Below are 18,873 nucleotides of genomic sequence, written 5' to 3' on the forward strand. Positions count from 1 at the left end.
TCTGTGGACATAAAATCACTTTTGAACTTTTCTTTTAATGGGGACACCTTAACGTCTTTGACCCGTTTATAAATACAAAACTAATATGCATAGTACACAAAAATATATTATGTAAACACAAACTTTCATTCTGGTTACGATAATCGCGATTTGACAGCCTTCGCAAAGTGTGTGACACAATAAGAAGTTTAAAGTAAAACTTTTTGTAGATCATTTCAGTTTTTGGCACGCTACACATTTTTCTTCATTTGTAAATGTACCCTTGATTCTTTTCAACACATTGGAGGTTAACGTTTGAAAATCTCCCCTTGATTTAGATTTTATACTTGGCTGCTTGCGAAGCCTGGCAAGCATTACAATTTTGTTTAAATAAACATGAGTATTTAAAGATACAACCCATAACGTTTGCCAAACATAAAATTGCAGATTTCTTTTATGCACTTCTATTGAAACCCTCAGAATCTAACCCGACAACTCGAATAAATCATTATTATAAGCTTGCGAGTCAGGGCAAGATAGAGAGAGCGAGAGGGGCAGATTTTTCACAGAAAGTTATGGTGCTTTAAATATGTTAAAATGTCTTCAGTAAAGCAAGAAAATTAGAACGTAAACATCAGAGTCTATCTTCAGACAGCTGGAGGAATATAGTTTAATGTGCTCATAAAGGATACTAATGGGGGTTCAGGCCACAGCCATCACTCCAGGCCTGGAAAATCAATGAAATTCAACAGATTTTAGTTTTTGGCCGGTGTTAATACCTGACCTGAGGCATTCGAGCAGTTAAGATGCGCTGCAGGAGATGTGACGCACTAAACTGTGCACTTCTGAGGGGCCCTTGAAGGGGTCACTCTCATTTTAGGAAGTACAGATGAAACGGTCGATTGTCGATGAAGCGGATGTGTCTCAGTCTGAGACACAACAGATGTGTTGACGACAGCGTTACACAACCACGAGCAGCGGCGTGTCACATGTGTTTGTGTTGACCTGCAGCTCTCCTCTGGCCCGCGTGTCACTCACGACTGTATGAAGAAAAATAATAGCCTCGGTTCCTCATTCTCTTCAGTTTTGTTTTTACACTGATACAGTTTTGTTCTCAGCGTGATTTAACATGAGTCACATTTTATTCAACTGTATATTGCCATGTTACAACCACCATTTCATAGTTTTACCACAAGATCTTTAATTGAAAAGAAGTTGAACATTTATAGCTTGGTTTCATTCAAGTGTATAAGATTTTTATCTTCTACATGTATGTCTCTCAGATTTATTTTGAAGTAAATATTGACAGTTATTGGCAGTAAGTGAACAAAGCTGAATTGAATTGTGTGGTAGTTGTTCCAGACTTGTGTGACTTTCTTTCTTTCTCCGTGAAGATATTGTTCTGAGGTTTATGTAAAATTACTGTACGTGTTTATGTGTGTGTGTGTTCAGATCCACAGCATGAGTACAGAAGCCACAGTTGCTCTGCAGGTGTTTAACAGCACATACAGTGTGGAGGTCGTGGCTTGCACTCAGACCGGCTGCGGGACAAAAAAGTCACGCTTCTGGCTCTTCATACCAGAATTAGGTGAGAACATATGATAAGATCCTACTTCTCTTGAGTTTGTACGTTGATAAAAAACACTCAAATGTTTTGCATCATAATGTTAACCACTGACAGGTCCGTCGCCAAGGGGGGGCATTGCGGGGCAGTGCCGGCCCAAACAACTAAACCAGCCCCCCAGTCACACCCATTGAACAAACTTTGGTGGATTTTACAGTTTACATACTCAAACGTAACCGAAAGTATTTATCTTAGAGAAACAATCATCTATTTATGCAACAGTAACTTTAAATATAATAAACTCACTAACGCCAACAAACGAAATCAACATTTGTTCATTCTAGAATTTAATTCCACAGTCAGCTCAGCAGCACCCACCCTCTATCTTTCCTCCCTGTCTATGCGCTGATCTTCAGAGGTCACTCACAGAAATCTACCAAAGTAAAAACAGTCATAACCCACATGCTCTTCAACAAAAGCAAAATAGTTCAAAGTGGCCCATCGTGCACCAAGAGAAGACTTAGAACTTGAGTTCGCGCACGCAGAATGCACCTGTTGAGTTGTGGACGCGACGCTGCGCTTCACTTCCGGTGCGCACTAACATTTCAAAGCCTAAAGTGATAATGAGTGGTTTGTGAAAAAGTCTCGCATCCAAATGATGTCATTTTAATCCACTTCAAACATCAAATGCTGCTTTGCTCTTTATGGTGTGTGCGTGTGATAAACTCAAGACGGAAGCAACGAAACACAAGTTAATGGATCATTGTCTTACAAATGAAAAATAAAGATGAATGAACTCATTACTGATGTAGCATCTCTCACGTAATAGCCTAACCAATGTTTTAACCACAATCTCCAGCGCTTGGTTCTTTCTAATACTATACGGGTTGTTGTTTTGGTGAATATCTGTTAACATAAAAAGAATGCCCCCCATGAAAACGAAATGCCCCCCCCCCGTTCTGTATATTCTGGCTGCGGCCCTGGACAGTGCTATAATTTCCTTACATTTCATTTTCTTGTAGTTGGACAAAAATAATGACAAACTTTGTAAATGAATCACTAGTCTATTGGTATTGCCTGCCATGTCATCTCTATTGCAGCAACCGGAATCAGTTTTAATGAAATGCTGATGTTGAAACGAATCTCTCCGGAAGCCGTCATGTTGAATTATTGTTGTTTTGGAAACTAAATTGAATTACATCCCCTGGGAAACATACTCGCATGATATGATTAAAGTCAATTATATGAAATATACATTCATCAGAAATAATACAAATATGTAAGGGTGGTTCCGCTGTAGTGGTTCAGGCTATTGGGATGCTGAAATGACTAAAGTAACGTTAACAGCAAAATTAAAACAGCAAAACGTTAAAAGAGCACACAACATAGTTATTAGTACCAATATTAATACAAAAGGTATTTTGCATTTATGACAGCGTTTATTATCAGCTCGGGTTAAAAGAACGCACACATGTTTTTCATTAAAGTCAATTAGAGTTGACGGTTAAAGGATAAAAATATCATTCGCAGTTTGAAGAAGTCAATGGAAAATCTGTGTAATGATGTGTGCGTGTTTTTCAGAATCTCCTAACTCTCCATCTTCCACTCCGGTTCCTAATCGTCCAGACTCGGCGTACATTGTTCTTGGAGTTGTGTGTGCTGTGTGTCTTCTGATCATCGTGATGTTTGGGGTCGTGTGTTTACATAATGGATCTTATTTCAAGTAAGTTCTTTGCCATTTCTCGTTCTCAGAGGAAACATACAAATCAAGACGTTTCCCTTTTCCGTCTTAATACATGTTCCAGCTTCTCCTCTGAACCATAAATTTTCCGCTGAAGTCATGATGTTTAGTCAAGTAGATCTTTAGGCATTGTTTCAACAAACTCGCATTCAGGTCAGGCTCTGTTTGAACAAACACTTTTCATTCTTCCTTCAGTTCCCCAAGAATGCCCCTTTTTAACCATAATCCATTTGATCTCATTCCTCTGAGTGATTTGTAGACGTTGATTTATTCCAAGAGCAAATCTGAGGAGCACAGTCTTATTTATTTCTTTTTTATCTCGGCGCACTTGGTACAGGAAGTTGAAGGTTTGTGGAAGGAGAAGTGAAGCAGAAGTTGTGGTGCTTGCTCTGTGAAAACAGCGTGACTTCTAGTCGAACACAATTACGAAGGCATTTGGCCAGAGGAGTGCTGAGCAAAGAGCTTCACATTACCTCCAGTTGTTTGTGAGAGAGATCAACATACCCCCCCCCGATTCCTTTCTCTTTAGAAACCTTTTACGGCCGCCAGCTGACTTGTGTAGAATGAAGTGGGGCGATGGGAGCTTTGGTAAAGTTTCACTGTTCAGGGTCTTTAGCTTCCAGAACCAAATCACTGAGGGTGCTTTTTAATATAGCGAGGGTGCTCACTAATACAGTATGTAAATCAAGAGTTGGGTTCCAAAACGAGAACTCTGTTTTAATATGTTTTATTGTGTTAGTTAGCTGTATATTTTGAATTATTGTGGCTCAAATCAAAACAAACCAACTGCAGTTTGATTGATATGAATTGGAATGCACAATAAAAAAAAACATGATTTTTGAACAAATTTAAAAAACTGAGTTATCTCATTTTGGAACCAAACTCTTCAAATATATTATGCTGGAAATAGGCTGTAATCATAAACAATCTTAAAATATTACCACCAAACCAAACATGGTATTATCCATATATTACCATATATCACCTAGATTTAGTAACAATAAGAACAAAATCTGTTAAATTCATTGAAAATGTAAACAATGGCACATTACCAAGAAATATATCGCCTCCCTTACAAAAATTAACCATGAAATAAAAAAACATAGTTAACCAACGGTTACTGTAGTAAAACCATGGTTCTGCAAAAAGTAATCAACACACCCAAAAAGTAATTTTCGTACAAAAATCATTTAAATTGATTTAAAACCATATAAACAATGGGTGTATAACTGACTTACAGCGGACACGGCACATAATCGTAAGAGAAATAAATCGGAGAACTACAAAATGAGTGAACATATACGCTATTAATAATTTCATCTAAGGGTGCTTTTTTCTTAGCACCCTCAAGCGACGTCGTAGAACCGGGCCTGGTCTCAAGTCTCAGATGATTCTCCAAAAATGGCTTGAGAGAAGACATACACGACAGTTGTTAAAATCCACGAAGAGTATGGTGTAAAGTGAGTGTAGATTGTAGAGGTGAAATAATCTGGATTTGGGTCAATCTGATGAGAGATGTTTGAGCTCATATTGAGATCTTCAATAATATTGAGTTTTGATTGCAGACTTGACAGATCTGAGCTCAGTTTGACACATTGGTGAGATTCTCAGAGAGAAAAAGACACAAATGAGACTTAAAAAAGTTTCTATTTACTCTTTACTCTTCATGAGCTCTCGGAACTTCAACCCGGAAATAATTTATGGAACGGTGTTAGCAGATACTTGTTTTAATGCTACTAAATGCTTTTAATGTTACTAAATCCAGACGTTACTTCGGGCTGAAGTGGGAATTATCACATTATCACAAGGCAGCATGAATCTCATTGATGTCTATGAGAAATAACGGAGAAGTTAATCTGTGATTTTTCTTTATAGGTCTTTTATAAGTCGAATTATACATTTTTTTTGCCTTTCTACTGTCTGTGTGTGTTTAAACTATTGTCATTGGTGCCCTCTACAGGTCTTTGCTTGGAATCGACGACAAACTTACTCCAGTTGTTGAGTACAGACCACAGAGGTCCTATAACCGCTCGGCCATCGAAATCACACGTACGTTAAGAAATCTTTTTTAAAAGCCTTATTTATCATTATTATAAAACAGGGATTTAGTGTATTACAGACCTGAGAGGATATTTTCTCTCTTAGTTGCCAGTTTGGGCATCAGCAGTGAACTTCAAGCCAAACTCCAGGATGTGATGATCGTGGGGAATCTGCTGTCCATCGGCAAAGTCCTTGGAGAAGGTGAGGAGACGGTCTGGTCTGGTGTTGTGTCTCAGCTCTTTTCAGACTCATACTGATATCTTCTCTCACAGGTGAGTTTGGATCTGTGATGGAGGGCCATCTGAGACAGCCGTGTGGGACCTCTGAAAAAGTTGCAGTGAAGACCATGAAACGTGAGTCGTTTTGAATTGCTGTTTATGTGCTTTTAATAAATAAACAACTTTAGATTCATACAAAGTTCATACTGTGCAGTATGTAATGTTCACATTATATATCTCAAAGACAATATAACATCATAAATCATAAGTAAAATTAGGATCATTTTTTAAGACGGGATGTTTGTCACAGAGTACCAGTTAATATTTGATTCTGCCGGAGAAATGTTTAAGCAAAACCGTTGAATATTTCAGTGGATAACTTCTCTCAGAGAGAGATTGAAGAGTTTCTGAACGAAGCCGCATGTATGAAGGATTTCAGCCATCCTAATGTCATCAGACTCTTGGGTAAGAAACTTGTTGCACATCCGTCGCATGGCTGTCATCGACCAATGGCACAGTAAAGTAATGAGTGACACATGCATCTGCTCGCATAAGTGAACATTTGATTTTGAATGCTGTAGCCACACTGATAATAAGGGCAAAATGGAAAATGAACAAATAATTTGGACAGCACAGTAACTGAATACAGCAAAAATACACTGTGATATCAAATACAGGACGATGGTCTTGGGAAAAAATGATGCCTAAACATATAAGGTAAGAAGCTATACGGTGTTCAAATTGTGATGCAGCACTTATAACATTTTTATTAAAGTCATTAAATGCTATTGTACCAATAAACATTGATATTTAAACGTTACAGAGCAATGCTATAAATGACAATCAGCATCAGTATGCTTGAAATATAAAATCAAATAAAAAGATTTAAAATAAAAAAAGAGAAAATAAAATGAATTCTAATAAAAAAAGAGAAAATAACATAAAATGTTGATTTATTTTTCTAGGTGTTTGTTTGGAGGTGGGCTCAGGACACTTTCCCAAACCAATGGTCGTGCTTCCCTTTATGGAGCATGGAGACCTGCACAGCTTCCTGCTGCGGTCTCGCCTCGGAGAAAACCCTGTGGTAAGATGCCAATAAATAATAATAATAGAGCATTTAAATGATTTGTGATTTATACATGTGTAACGGAGGCCAGGCTAGAGACTGCGGTCTTTAGCCTCCTCGCTAGAGCGCCCGTCTCCCGTCCGGACCGAGTAGGACCGGTAACACATGCATGAATCAAAACGTGACAGACTCTGGGTCTGAGAGGATGTTGTTTTTTCCAGTATCTCCCCACACAGGTGCTGCTGAAGTTTATGATCGACATCGCTTTGGGAATGGAGTATCTCAGCAACAGAAACTTTCTGCACCGGGACCTGGCGGCACGCAACTGCATGTACGCACTCCTCTGCGCTTCTACTTTCTACTTAAAGTGGCCGTCACTCAGTTTCCGAAACCTATACGAACGCTGGGAGAGTGTATCGCGCACAGAAATGCTTGTTTTTTGACGCGTTGACCATGAGAAGCCAGCGCGTTTAACAGTGTGAAGAAGTCAGAATGCATGAAACACCGTTGCACATCCCCTTTAATAAATCTAGCAAATGTCAAAACAGCACTAAGTAGCATGCACAATAATGCAAGTCTTTTTTAGAAGTCAGAACTGAGTTTCATGTCTATGTTTATTGAGTTTTGGATGTGGTTGACTGAAGATTTGAACCTTTTAAATCCCTATTGATAATCTACAGCATGTATGCCGTTAAGCAGTTTATCATTTTTCCTACAGGTTGCGTGACGACATGAGCGTGTGCGTTGCAGACTTTGGCTTGTCAAAGAAAATCTACAGCGGTGACTATTACAGGCAGGGCCGCATAGCTAAGATGCCTGTCAAATGGATAGCGGTGGAAAGTCTGGCAGATCGAGTGTTCACGGTCAAAAGCGATGTGGTAAGAAGTGTTTTACAGTTGTGTTTTCTCCTCATGAGACGCTGTGTGTTTCACCGCACCGGCACCTGCTCGTCAAACACAACTTTGATCTGTACAGGAAATATCTGCTCAAACTTCTCAGCCTCAAAAGCACAGTCGGGCGTTATATGCTGGTGCGTTTGCAGAAGTCAGATGACTCGTTGACGTTTAATGTCATCTTATGTCCTTTCAGTGGGCGTTTGGAGTGACTATGTGGGAAATATCTACTCGAGGTATGACCCCGTACCCTGGAGTACAAAACCACGAGATTTACGATTATCTCCTCGAAGGCAACCGACTGAAACAGCCAAACGACTGTCTCGATGAACTGTGAGTTGGTTTTGCCTTGTAAATCACAGAGCAAAATACAGAAAATAAATAAGGCAAGCATTTTACAGACTCGTAACATGTGACATGCTGCTGCGTTACAGGTATGATATCATGTTCAGCTGCTGGAGCGCCGAGCCGGTGGACCGGCCCGACTTCACACAGGTCAGAGAGAGGCTGGAGAATCTAGCGGGGAAGCTTCCAGCGGTATCAAACAGAAGAGACATTATCTACATCAACACCAGTTTTACTGAAGATGAATCCACGGAAATGGCTGCAGAAGGTCCTTTGCTCTCTTCCTCTCCTTCCTGCAGCCGTAAAATCAAGGACACGTCAGTCGTGACGGCGGACGTTCATGAGAGCACGGGCGCTGAGGAAGACGACCGTTACGTCATCGTCGTATCCTCGGGAGACCACGCGGGAGCAGGTGCGGGCAGCTCTGTTGATGCTCAACTGTTGAATCACGGACGCTCTGAGCGGGACAGGGGAGACACAGTCAGAGACGTGACCGAGATGCAGCAAACATCTAGTGACACAACACACCTGCTTTGAAGAACCGTGTCGAACATTTTGTGGATTTGAAATCCATCGGGAAGTACTGTTTTTTTGGAGGATCCAGTCAAAATTCACCCCTTGTTCAGCGGATGCTTATTCAATGCATGTCAATGGAGCCCAAAAGCTGTGATACTGTGATAATATCAGACCTGTGTTTTTAAGCAATGAAATGTTTTCGTTTTTACAATATCATTTTGTTTTCAATGTTTTAGGAGGAGTTTTATTGTGATTGAAGCAGTTTGTTGTCCAAAAAAAAATGTACATACATAGAATACAATTTGTATATTAGAAGTGCCTTTTGTAAATATGAAGGACAGATTTTTTGTATATTTTTTACCTTGGATTGAACTGACATGGTAACTCGGAATCAGATGAAGTATTTTAAAATACTGTACATTTGAGGTACAAGAGCGACGTTTTCATTCATGTGTGATTATATTCTATGCTTTCGTGTAAATCTATTATGAAAAAAGTTATTAAATACTGCTAACAAAATGGAATTTGCTTTGATTTTCCTTTCGTTCTCGCACATTTTTTGCATGGACGTGAATGATTTAATCCGTGGTTTTACTTTAATAAATATTATTAGGTCCCTCTGTTTTTAAATATTTAAATGAGTAATTAAATGTTATTTTAAGAAGTAATTTGCTACAGCACTTAGGAAAAATAGCTCGCAAATAAAAACAAAGAAGTAGGTGTACAGAAGCAAATTGATTCATATTTCATATAGAAAATAAACCCTAATTAAACTTAATGGCATTGATTTTTTTCTGATTGGAAAACTGCTGAAAGAGAAAACTAATTATAGAAATAAAAACTCAGAAAAAGATGATATTACTGTACAGTCAAAGAACTTACGTTCGGGGTCTCGTGGATGAAGGAATGACGCATCGCAGGTGGGCACGTCACGTGCTGGAGGGCGCGCGTGCGTCTTTGACAGTAAACATGGCGGCGGCAGCTAGTCACTGGTGTACACACAGTACGAGTCGTTTACTCTGTTTTCTACCTTTTCTCTTCATCACTTTATTATTACATGGAGCTAATGCTGCTCCAGAGACGGGTCTGTGGACTACACCAGTGCTGAATGTGAGTGTGAAGCGTGTTCTTCATTAGAAATGACGGATGAGGCTAAAGCTAGCGGTACATGGCAGCACATCTGGGGTTTGTGGTTGCTGTGACAATTTTACATTTACAGCTTTACAAACACTATCTAAGACACTAGCGATCCAATGCGAGTTATTCGGCCCATGAACTGCGGAAACATGACATTTATTGAGCTGATGTGTTTCTGTGGGGAATCACAGGTTAGCTCGGCGCTTCTGCTCTTTACAACACTGACATTTCATCAGTTCCGCTGTTTTTAAAGCCACGTAATGATCAGTAATGATTACTGTAAAGAGCTGATGTTCGAGATGATGCATGTATAGACAAATAAGCTAAACATGCATGTTAAGTATACGTGTATATTTACAAGACAGCTGCATTTGAAAACAGATGGATGTATGCAAGATGATATATTTCCTGCAAGTAGTGAAGCAATCGGTTTGCAATCTAATATATAAGTGATGAGAATTATACCACTCAACATGAAATATGTCATATACACAAAATATAGTATTACATAAAGCAGTGTTATTTGTCAAATTGACCCATTATTCACAATACAGAATTATGTCATTTCTACCTAACCTTTGATCTGTGTAGAATATGTGATGAGGTCTTATCAAATATTTAAAGACTTGTCTATTTTTTCCACGGAGGTTTCCAGTAGCTGCCACATTGACATCTTATACCTGTTTAGTTCACTAGTAAGAACTCTTCTGAAAGTGGAAAAGTGTTGTGTCATTTCAGTGCGTTATCTTGTGTAAAGCTGATTTAAAGTGGCTTGTGTTGTAATAAGAGCCAAACAAACGAATTGGTAAAGAATTGAATTGTTTTCTCGTTTTCCAGACCTCGAGACCTTTATTATTACGAAAGTCCATGTACAAGGACACAGACATTGAAGTGAAAGGTATCTATCGTGATAAACCGAAGACAATGCTTTATAAACCGAAGAGAGTTATTTAAAGGAAAATCTAGTGTTCGTGTCTCTTTGCAGTGTCATCCTTTGGATGTCCAGAAGAAGTGACGTTTACAATTCAGTGGTATTTGAAGTATTACCCGTGTCACAATCAATACAACAATATAGAGGTGAGAGACCTTTGAGTGCTTCTGAACGTGTTTGTATAGCAGCTGTGTGTGATGTGATTTGTTTGTTAATCGTATGTTTCTTTATATGTCCGTTCAGGAACTGTATGAAAAGACTCCGCTCAGTCGAGGTGGGAGTTTGGATCCCGTGCCTTTTGGACAGGGAGAATATATTCAACACGCATATAAAGCATTGCCCTGTAACAGCGACATGCACTTCTTTCCTATGCTCAATGTATGACAGTCAAACACAATGTTTCATGTACGTTTCATATTCACCATTACATCAAGCGTGCAGATGATACTTTGTTTGTCGGCAGAAATCCAAAGCGGAGCCGAAACCAGTAAAGCCGCCTGCGATGGACAGAGAGCTACAGGTACAATTGTTGTTTGGCAAACGCGTTACGAAAGCCCGTCTCCGATCCAAAAATATATAAACAAAAATATATTTGGTTTGTTATTTAAGGCGGATCGTTTTACAAGTTCTCCTGATGCTGAGGCTGGCACATATAGAACAAAGGTGAGATTGAACGAACAATGTTTTTATATGGGACTTAACATATTTATATATACTTAATATACATGAATGTCCTGTATTTTCATTCCTGGGAAAGGATAATGTGATTGCAACGACCTGGAGAGACGGACCCTACCTGCTCGTGGTGGCGTTGCATCCAAGCAAACAAGACGTCAACTGGAATTTAACCTGTATGACTCATGACATTCCTCTTATCGTGAATGTGTTTCATTTGTCAACGTCTGTTATATGATCTGTGTGCATGCGTGTTATTGTGGGAATTGTGTATATTTCAGTCAGCGTGGTGATGAAGGGAACTCACGGTTTTCTCTCTGTCACTGAATGGCCTCTCATGATCGTGAGTATTGTTCATCAGCTTTCTGTTGTGCTTGAGATGTTTCTCTGGCATTATAATCTCTGTTGAACCCTTATGCAGTCTTGGTTTGGGGTGTGCACTCGTGATCTTTGAGTTCTCTAGAGACCCCAGGCAACAAAATGTCATTTTGTAACAAAAGAATTGTTTTTTTTTAACAAATCAACTCCGTTTTTTAGTTTTTACTACACGTTTGTGCAGTTTTTGGAGGATTTGTGATATTTTTAAAAATAAATAAAAAATATTTATTTGTAATAGGTTTTTATACAAAAACAGTTTTTTATGTAAAATTCACTTTATAAAAGACCCACATTTCTAACTTTCATTCATGGGGATAACATGGATCATTTGACATGGTTTAGTGTAAGATTTTTGCCCATCTTTTGGAAAATGTCGTTTTAAAAGTAAGGAATTCTCACTTTTACTAGTAGATTGCTGCAGAGCTCCACTATCTGCTATTAGACCAACTGACAGATATCTTTTCAAAGTTTTTTCAGTTGGATTCATCTTATGGATTGGATTCATATCATTCATACATATTATGAAATCACAATTCTAACAAAAAAGTATTTTTTTATGATAAGAATCAAACGTGGACAAGATGTTACAAAGAGAAAAGTTGCAGTCTTTAGAGTTTATAATTTATTTCAATCATCTGTTTTCAAATAATTCTACAAATTAAATAAATGTTGTCCGTTTTCTAAGCGGGGTCTCCATAGACCCCGAAAACCATGACTGTGACTTTTTTTTCCACACCAACAAAATCAAGATATAATTCCAATTTTTTTCATTTGTAGATCTAGAAAGTGTTGACCATTTTCCAAAGTATCATGCCATTTGGACAAAGAGAATATTTGTTTCTTTTATTTTAGCGAACGTCATTTGCGGGTCAAAAAGACCCAGAAGACCGCATAAGGGCTAAACAAGACACAACAGAGAATAAATATTTGCAAAGACAACCGTCACTACTTTTATTTACTCAGAATTTTAACTTGAATTGTTAAACCCTCATGGACCGTTTGTTCGTGGATGTAAATTCATCTCAACTCATGAGCGTCTTGAAATTGCGTGTCTTGTTGAGGAGACATGCAGTGATGCCTTTTTTAAAGGGACAGTTCACAGAAAATGATCATTGTTATAATTTGATGTTTGTTTCTTGCTCTTTTCTCGTCAGTTCTATATGGTCATGTGTGTGGTGTACATCTTGTACGCTCTGCTGTGGTTCGTCTGGTCGTCCTGTTACTGGAAAGACCTCTTGAGGATTCAGTTCTGGATCGCAGGCGTCATCTTCTTAGGCATGATAGAAAAAGCGGTTTTCTATGCTGAATATCAGAACACCAACACCGTGGGCTCAGCGTGTCAGTACAAATAAACCTTTGTTTTCTTTGGCTCGCATCGATTGAAATTGTATGTAGATTAATAATCGCTGATTTGACTGATGTCTATTCAGCTCAGGGTCTGTTGATCTTCGCCGAGCTCATCTCCGCTCTGAAGAGAACTCTCGCCCGTCTGCTGGTCATTATTGTCAGTCTGGGTTATGGAATTGTCAAGTGAGTGATGAAGATGTAGACTGTCAGCTCTGAAGATCATCTGAGATCGAGGTTGTAGTGACAGTGTTTGTTTTCCTCAGACCCCGTCTGGGCACGGTCATGCACAGGGTGGTTGGACTGGGTGTGCTCTACTTTGCTTTTGCTGCCATTGAGGGCGTTTTAAGGATCACAGGGGTGAGTCATTCTGTTTTTGCGTGTGATTTGTTTGAGTTTTAAAGACTTCCAAAGAGTGGAACTTGAGCTTACTCACTCGTATGCCATTACGGGGTTTTTAGAATAGACCAAAATTGTTGCTTGAAAGTCTTCCTAAATGTATTTTGGTTTTTGTAAATATTAAAAATGTAATTTTCTGATCATGTTGATTATCATGTGATAATTGTAACTCATGAATCACAGCAACAGCAAAAGTGTGAACAGGTTACTCGTGTGATATTGTTTCATCAATTCACAGAACAACAAACTATTACTAAAATAATGATACAAAATAATATACTTTTAATTTAATTGCAAATGTTTCTGTGGCAGTGAGTACTGTAGGTGGCACCTGATCTGAAATGTACGAGAACCACTGAACGATCCGATTATAAAGTTTATTGATATTCTTGGTAACCAAGATGAATTCGGCTTTTTTGAAGTTTGTCATTACAATATCAAGAAGTGTCCCAGTTTACCTGAATTCACCTGATAGTTTATATGCTTTATGTTGATGTGTAAGGTTGGAGATCCATTTAAAATAAGTTTGTTCCCCTCATTGTGATTCATTTTATTGAGTGTTTTATAATGCACTGTTTATCCTGAACTGAACAACAATTATGGCCAGAAAAAACTGTAAAGCTGCTTTACCAACGTTCTGGAGACTTGTATGCTCCTTTGACGTCAAAACCGGAGAGAAATGTGAATTTATATATTTTTTTGTGTATTGTGGTGCATGTAAACACGCTTGGTTGTTTCTGTTTTTTGTTTCTGACTCAGGCGAAAGAGTCTGATCTGGCCCTGCTGGCCAACATTCCCCTGGCTCTGCTCGACTCCTCTCTGTGTTGGTGGATATCCTTTTGGAAGGCTGTGTTTGCTCCTCGCCCTTAAAGTCCCAGTGAAATAAAAAATGACGATGCCTACTTTTTCATGAAATATTGAAGCGTTTATAGTAAATAGTTGATCAATGCGGGTCGTTCTCTTTTTAACATTCTTGTGCCCTCATAATCTTCAGTTAGAATCTGAAAATGCACTTCCGTCCTGTAATGACTATCCATCTTAAATGACATATGTTAGACGGCTTGGGCGGAGCATCCGTTAACTCCTCCCCTTCAAACCCATGTCAAAATGCAACAGCTGTTTTTATACATCCAATCAAATCGCAAAGAAAGACGAAAGCCACGCCCACTATTTTTCTCATTCCAAATTCCACTTCTCTCGGAAACGTGTCAAAATACGCAAGTAAAAACGATCCTAACTTCCGGTTCACGGGGACTTTAACAATCTGTCCAATGTGATGTGATGGTTTCATTTTATTTCTGCCTGATACCTATGGAAAGGTACTTAACTTACTGCTTTGCAGTTTTAGGGTGAAATAAAATTGTGGGTCATTTTCAATCAAGTTTACATGTAGCGCATATGCGACAATCTGACACGCTTGTCTGCTAAGCTTGTTTTTATAAAGTATCTAGAGTAAATGTGTTGATTTTGTATTGTTATAAACCAAACCAGTCTCTTGTTTCCTTGACTTCATCTTAAATATTTGTCAGTCTAGCACAAACCATTAAAACTCTAAAGCTCAGAAGAAATCCAGTGAAGTTGTCTTTGTACAGACACTTCACCAACACGCTCATCTTCGCAGTTCTCGGTGAGTATAAAGCATCTAATCCTATTAAAAATGTTTGAAAACCTGTGATCGGCGTAAGCGTTGTTAACCCACATGTGCTGTATGTCAGCATCCATCATTTTCATGGTCTGGACAACAAAGAAGTTCCGGTTAGCCGACTGTCAGGCGGTAAGTACATGAACTCTCTGATGTAGATTCATTACCAGTTTGAAGCCTATGATCAAATGAAGGATGTGTCTATATCAGCAGGACTGGATGGAGTTATGGGTAGATGATGCTTTCTGGAGGTTTCTCTTCTCCATCATTCTGCTGGTCATCATGTTTCTGTGGAGGCCGTCGGCTAACAATCAAAGGCAAGTGTATGAGAGACCTGACCGATGCTCAGAGATGAATGGGAACAGTCAAAGGTATGATTCTCTAATCTCTGTGTGTGTTGTGTGTAGGTATGCGTTCACGCCTCTCATCGATGACTCTGATGATGAAGAGATCGAAGAGTTCTTGGTGTCTGCAAATTTAGGTCAGTGAACCAACACTATTACATTGTATGAACATTGTATTTGGGTTTGCATTGTAATATAATAGATTTTATTATATTATATCATGTCATATATTATATTATATATTCTTTCCAGCTGATGGGATAAAATTGAGAGCAGCCAAGACAGAAACCAATGGAGCAGCAAAACCTACAACCCTCAATCCGGTCAGTGCCTATAAATGATATTAATCATTATTCATAATTTTTTTTAGTACAATAGTGTCACATGTGTAACATGTCAATTTTATTTATAGGATGAAGACTTAAAATGGGTGGAGGAGAATATTCCTGCCTCTCTGACTGATGTGTATGTGTCTTTATGCTTAAAACAACATCTCGCCTCTTCTGTGCTGCTAAAACATTTAACTTCAGTATAAACGTGTAATTATTCTTCTCACTTGTTTTATTTCAGAGCTCTTCCTGTTCTTCTGGACTCCGATGAGGTATGTACTGTTATGATGGGTTCACACCAAATGCAAATTAAATTAAAATGACATGCAAAGTCAATGCAAAGATGCGAACTCGCGGCAGGCGATGCGAATGAAATGAATCGGGGGGCGCGCGTCAATCTCGTCTTTTCCGCGTAAATTGAAATTTATTTGTTAGCTCGTTTCACTTACGCGAAAATAACAAACTTTTCCAGCGAGTAATAAAGAGCGTGGAACGTGATTGTTGGCGTTTGGTGTGAACCCAGCATTAGTCATTAGACACCACAGCAAAGAAGCGAAATGGAAACGATTCAATTCAGATTTATTTAGTGCGACAATATAGAAAGCATGGAAATATTGCAAACTGAAATTTTCAAAGAAGTCAGGGATTTAAATACACTTCCATACCCGTATCTTTTGTTATAGTTATTAAATCGTGCTATGATTATATCACGAGCAGTTCATAAATGAACCATCCAGGGGTGCGTTTCCCGAACAACGACCTAACTCGCTGGTTGACCACCATAGTACGATGCGTACGATGCATCGTTTGAGAAACTTACTAGCTACTCACGACCGTTTCCCGAAAACATAGTAACTTTGTCGCACATCTGTTGTTTGAACCACGTTGGTTCAACAGCATAGTTGATGACGTCACACAGGTGGTGGAGTAACACCGTCTTCTAATGAATCCGTTTAGATCGATTTAATGTCATATTATTGCTGTAAAAATATACACTGCATATGAAAACTATTTTTGTTATCGTATTTGTGCTCTCTATTGTTTTATTTCACGGTATTTAACTCATCCATAAGTTTCCTCCTACGTAACTCCGCCCATGGATTCCCCAGGGTCCTAGAGCACGCAGGTCACTTTTCGAAAAACAGCGCTTCGATTTTCTTGACAACCAAAAAGATGTCAAATTGAATTTGTATATATTAAGAATGATGGATATAGAATGCACTGCATGTTGCTTGCTTTGATCAAAAGCTTGATGCATGTAAGTCCACATGTCATAATAATAAGGAATGATTCTTCTAACCACAGCTCTAGACCTGTAGTTCCAACCACGCAACTTTGCGATTGATCATTGGAACGATAGTTTAGGGAAACACTTAAATCGTCAAACTATGTTGGAACGACGGAACTTGCGACCATAGTTGGCTAACGATGCTTTTGGGAAACGCACCCCAGTTTGGTGACTTGAGTAAATGTTTGTCTGACAATGCATATTGTCACCTGTTGATTGAATAAATGAACTCGCTGATAAATGACTCTCTTTATTGTATTTATTTAGGAGATCATGACTACAAAGTATGAGATGTCTAAGATGGAGTGAGTTTGAGAAAGCAAGCCTCCAGCGACGAACCAAAGCGCTGTTCCTGTAACTGGGATCAGAGAGCGAGCGAGCGAGCGATGGACTCGCAGACTGTTTTCTGCCTTTGCTGTGGTCGCTCGGTGAGCTTTGGATGTTGAAGGAATCATGCTGAAGGGGAGGAGGTTTTCTGTGTGATCTCAACGCCGTACTACCTGAACTACATGTGAGGTTTTGCCTCTTTTTCTAAACTTAAAAGATGTCCAGCAGACAAAGTCATCATTGATATACAGTACATATTTGAACTTTGTTGATATCATATCTGTTAAAGTTAGGATTGATTAATACAAATGCAGTGATCATTTGTCTAAATGACTGAAGCATTCGAAGCACAATATTTTGTTGGTCAGTTTGTTTATTTTGACTGAAAGTTAGCAAAACGAATAAACAGTGATATGAAACTTAAGTTGACTGACCAAAGCATCTTCTACATTTCCTTCAGTTAGAATCTGGTTTTTGGCTGTATATAAAGTTTAATTTATGAGTTTCACAGGTCTGTCAATTTGTCTATAATTTCAACGCATAATGTGAAATGACTGTAAGTGTGTTGGATTTGTGTGTTTGTCCACAGAGTAATTTAAATGAGCAGAATAATAGTAGTAGTATTATTTATTTATTTTGTCTGTAGGGAGTCCAGATATGAGAAATGTTTGTCTCCCATGAAGAACAATTGCAGCAAATGTTTCAATATAATATCGTATTTCTTTCTCTTTGAAGAAAAGCGCATGTACATTCATTTTTATGTATTTAAATCTTAGAAAAAGAGTTCACAATCTCCACCTGGATATTTTGCTGAAACCTTTTCTAATAAATGGTTTATTTTTCTTTATGCAAAATATAATTTCTTGTGATTTTAATTTTGGGAATGACAGATTCACTCATATAGATGCATACTGAAGCCTTACAACACTTTTATTCTTGAGTTTTGTTCTGTACCCGGCTGTATCACAGTCTGTGGTTCAGTTTGTCACTTTGCCTTTTTGCTCTAGTCTATTTAACAAAACACATGCTTTACCATGAACCGCGGTAAAATTGAGATATTTGTCTTTTGTTTTGTCCATGAGAAAAAACACATTGTCAAAACTGATTGTAATTCATTTTATCAGCTGCACTTTAGGATTTCATTTGATCATGGGATGTAGTAAATATCTTATTTTATCTCTAGGATTCTGGCCTTGTCAGTCATTCGTCATAAATATACAGTATTTATTTTCAATGCTTTTGTTTTTGCTTACAATCACATGATCTTTTTGAATGTAAAGTCTCTCCGTTTAGTCACAGAACACCCCTGAAGTCCTGCAGATCTCAGGTTCTGTCTCTTATCTGTCCACCTGCATGTTCGTTCATGTTTTATACGCATTAATAATGTGGGTTGCAATAAAGACCCTTTATTACAGTCAACTCTGAGACATTGTGTTATTATATGAGAGATGTCATATGTTGTGCCTGTTCATCATGTTCTGAGGGTGAAAGAACACTCAAGACAAACTGTAATTTCATTGTCTCGCAACAGATCATTCTTTGGATGATGGTTATGATTTGCAGAGATTACAAAGTCAAGAGCCACAATTAAAATAGTTTTTTTACAAAACTTAATTGTGGTTTTGTAACAGTAAAAGTGCACTAACCATGTTTTGATTAAATTTATGCATTTGGCATGTGTTGATTACCATTTGTATAACCATGGTTTTAGTACAAA

At 38.4% G+C, this 18,873-nt stretch overlaps 2 protein-coding genes across 3 annotated transcripts in view; both read left to right on the forward strand.

Annotated features, from left to right (window-relative positions):
• mertka (c-mer proto-oncogene tyrosine kinase a) overlaps positions 1-8,896 on the forward strand; it is a 28,833-nt gene extending 19,937 nt beyond the window's left edge. Inside the window, exons 9-19 of the mRNA XM_057342270.1 lie at positions 1,432-1,567; positions 3,125-3,266; positions 5,245-5,333; positions 5,430-5,525; positions 5,597-5,677; positions 5,915-6,007; positions 6,508-6,626; positions 6,830-6,939; positions 7,327-7,486; positions 7,698-7,834; positions 7,936-8,896. Of these exons, the coding sequence (XP_057198253.1) occupies positions 1,432-1,567; positions 3,125-3,266; positions 5,245-5,333; positions 5,430-5,525; positions 5,597-5,677; positions 5,915-6,007; positions 6,508-6,626; positions 6,830-6,939; positions 7,327-7,486; positions 7,698-7,834; positions 7,936-8,383 (1,611 nt within the window). The 3' untranslated portion in view covers positions 8,384-8,896. The remainder of the gene's footprint in view (positions 1-1,431; positions 1,568-3,124; positions 3,267-5,244; positions 5,334-5,429; positions 5,526-5,596; positions 5,678-5,914; positions 6,008-6,507; positions 6,627-6,829; positions 6,940-7,326; positions 7,487-7,697; positions 7,835-7,935) is intronic.
• Positions 8,897-9,306: 410 nt separating this feature from the next.
• tmem87b (transmembrane protein 87B) lies at positions 9,307-18,592 on the forward strand. Of its 2 annotated transcripts, none has more exons than XM_057342711.1 (20): positions 9,307-9,472; positions 10,337-10,397; positions 10,485-10,576; positions 10,674-10,808; positions 10,894-10,950; positions 11,040-11,093; positions 11,188-11,281; positions 11,387-11,448; positions 12,638-12,821; positions 12,914-13,013; positions 13,094-13,187; positions 13,986-14,057; positions 14,745-14,853; positions 14,942-15,000; positions 15,079-15,185; positions 15,276-15,349; positions 15,465-15,535; positions 15,625-15,677; positions 15,783-15,813; positions 17,097-18,592. In XM_057342711.1, the coding sequence occupies exons 1-20, from the start codon at positions 9,332-9,334 to the stop codon at positions 17,136-17,138; spliced, it is 1,692 nt and encodes a 563-aa protein (XP_057198694.1). In that variant the 5' UTR covers positions 9,307-9,331; the 3' UTR covers positions 17,139-18,592. The 2 variants fall into 2 exon arrangements, with proteins under 2 accessions (XP_057198694.1, XP_057198695.1); XM_057342712.1 differs by having other exon boundaries at positions 15,082-15,185.
• Positions 18,593-18,873: the final 281 nt, after the last annotated feature.

This window comes from Triplophysa rosa, linkage group LG9 (genome assembly GCF_024868665.1).
Source record: "Triplophysa rosa linkage group LG9, Trosa_1v2, whole genome shotgun sequence".
Lineage (NCBI taxonomy): Eukaryota > Metazoa > Chordata > Actinopteri > Cypriniformes > Nemacheilidae > Triplophysa > Triplophysa rosa.

Excerpts from the sequence above, each read along its gene's own strand:
- tmem87b (XM_057342711.1), top strand. The coding sequence starts at position 9,332 with ATGGCGGCGGCAGCTAGTCACTGGTGTACACACAGTACGAGTCGTTTA. Across the intron at positions 13,014-13,093 it reads CTGGGTTATGGAATTGTCAA|ACCCCGTCTGGGCACGGTCA; the intron begins GTGAGTGATGAA and ends TGTTTTCCTCAG. Across the intron at positions 14,058-14,744 it reads ACTCCTCTCTGTGTTGGTGG|ATATTTGTCAGTCTAGCACA; the intron begins ATATCCTTTTGG and ends ACTTCATCTTAA.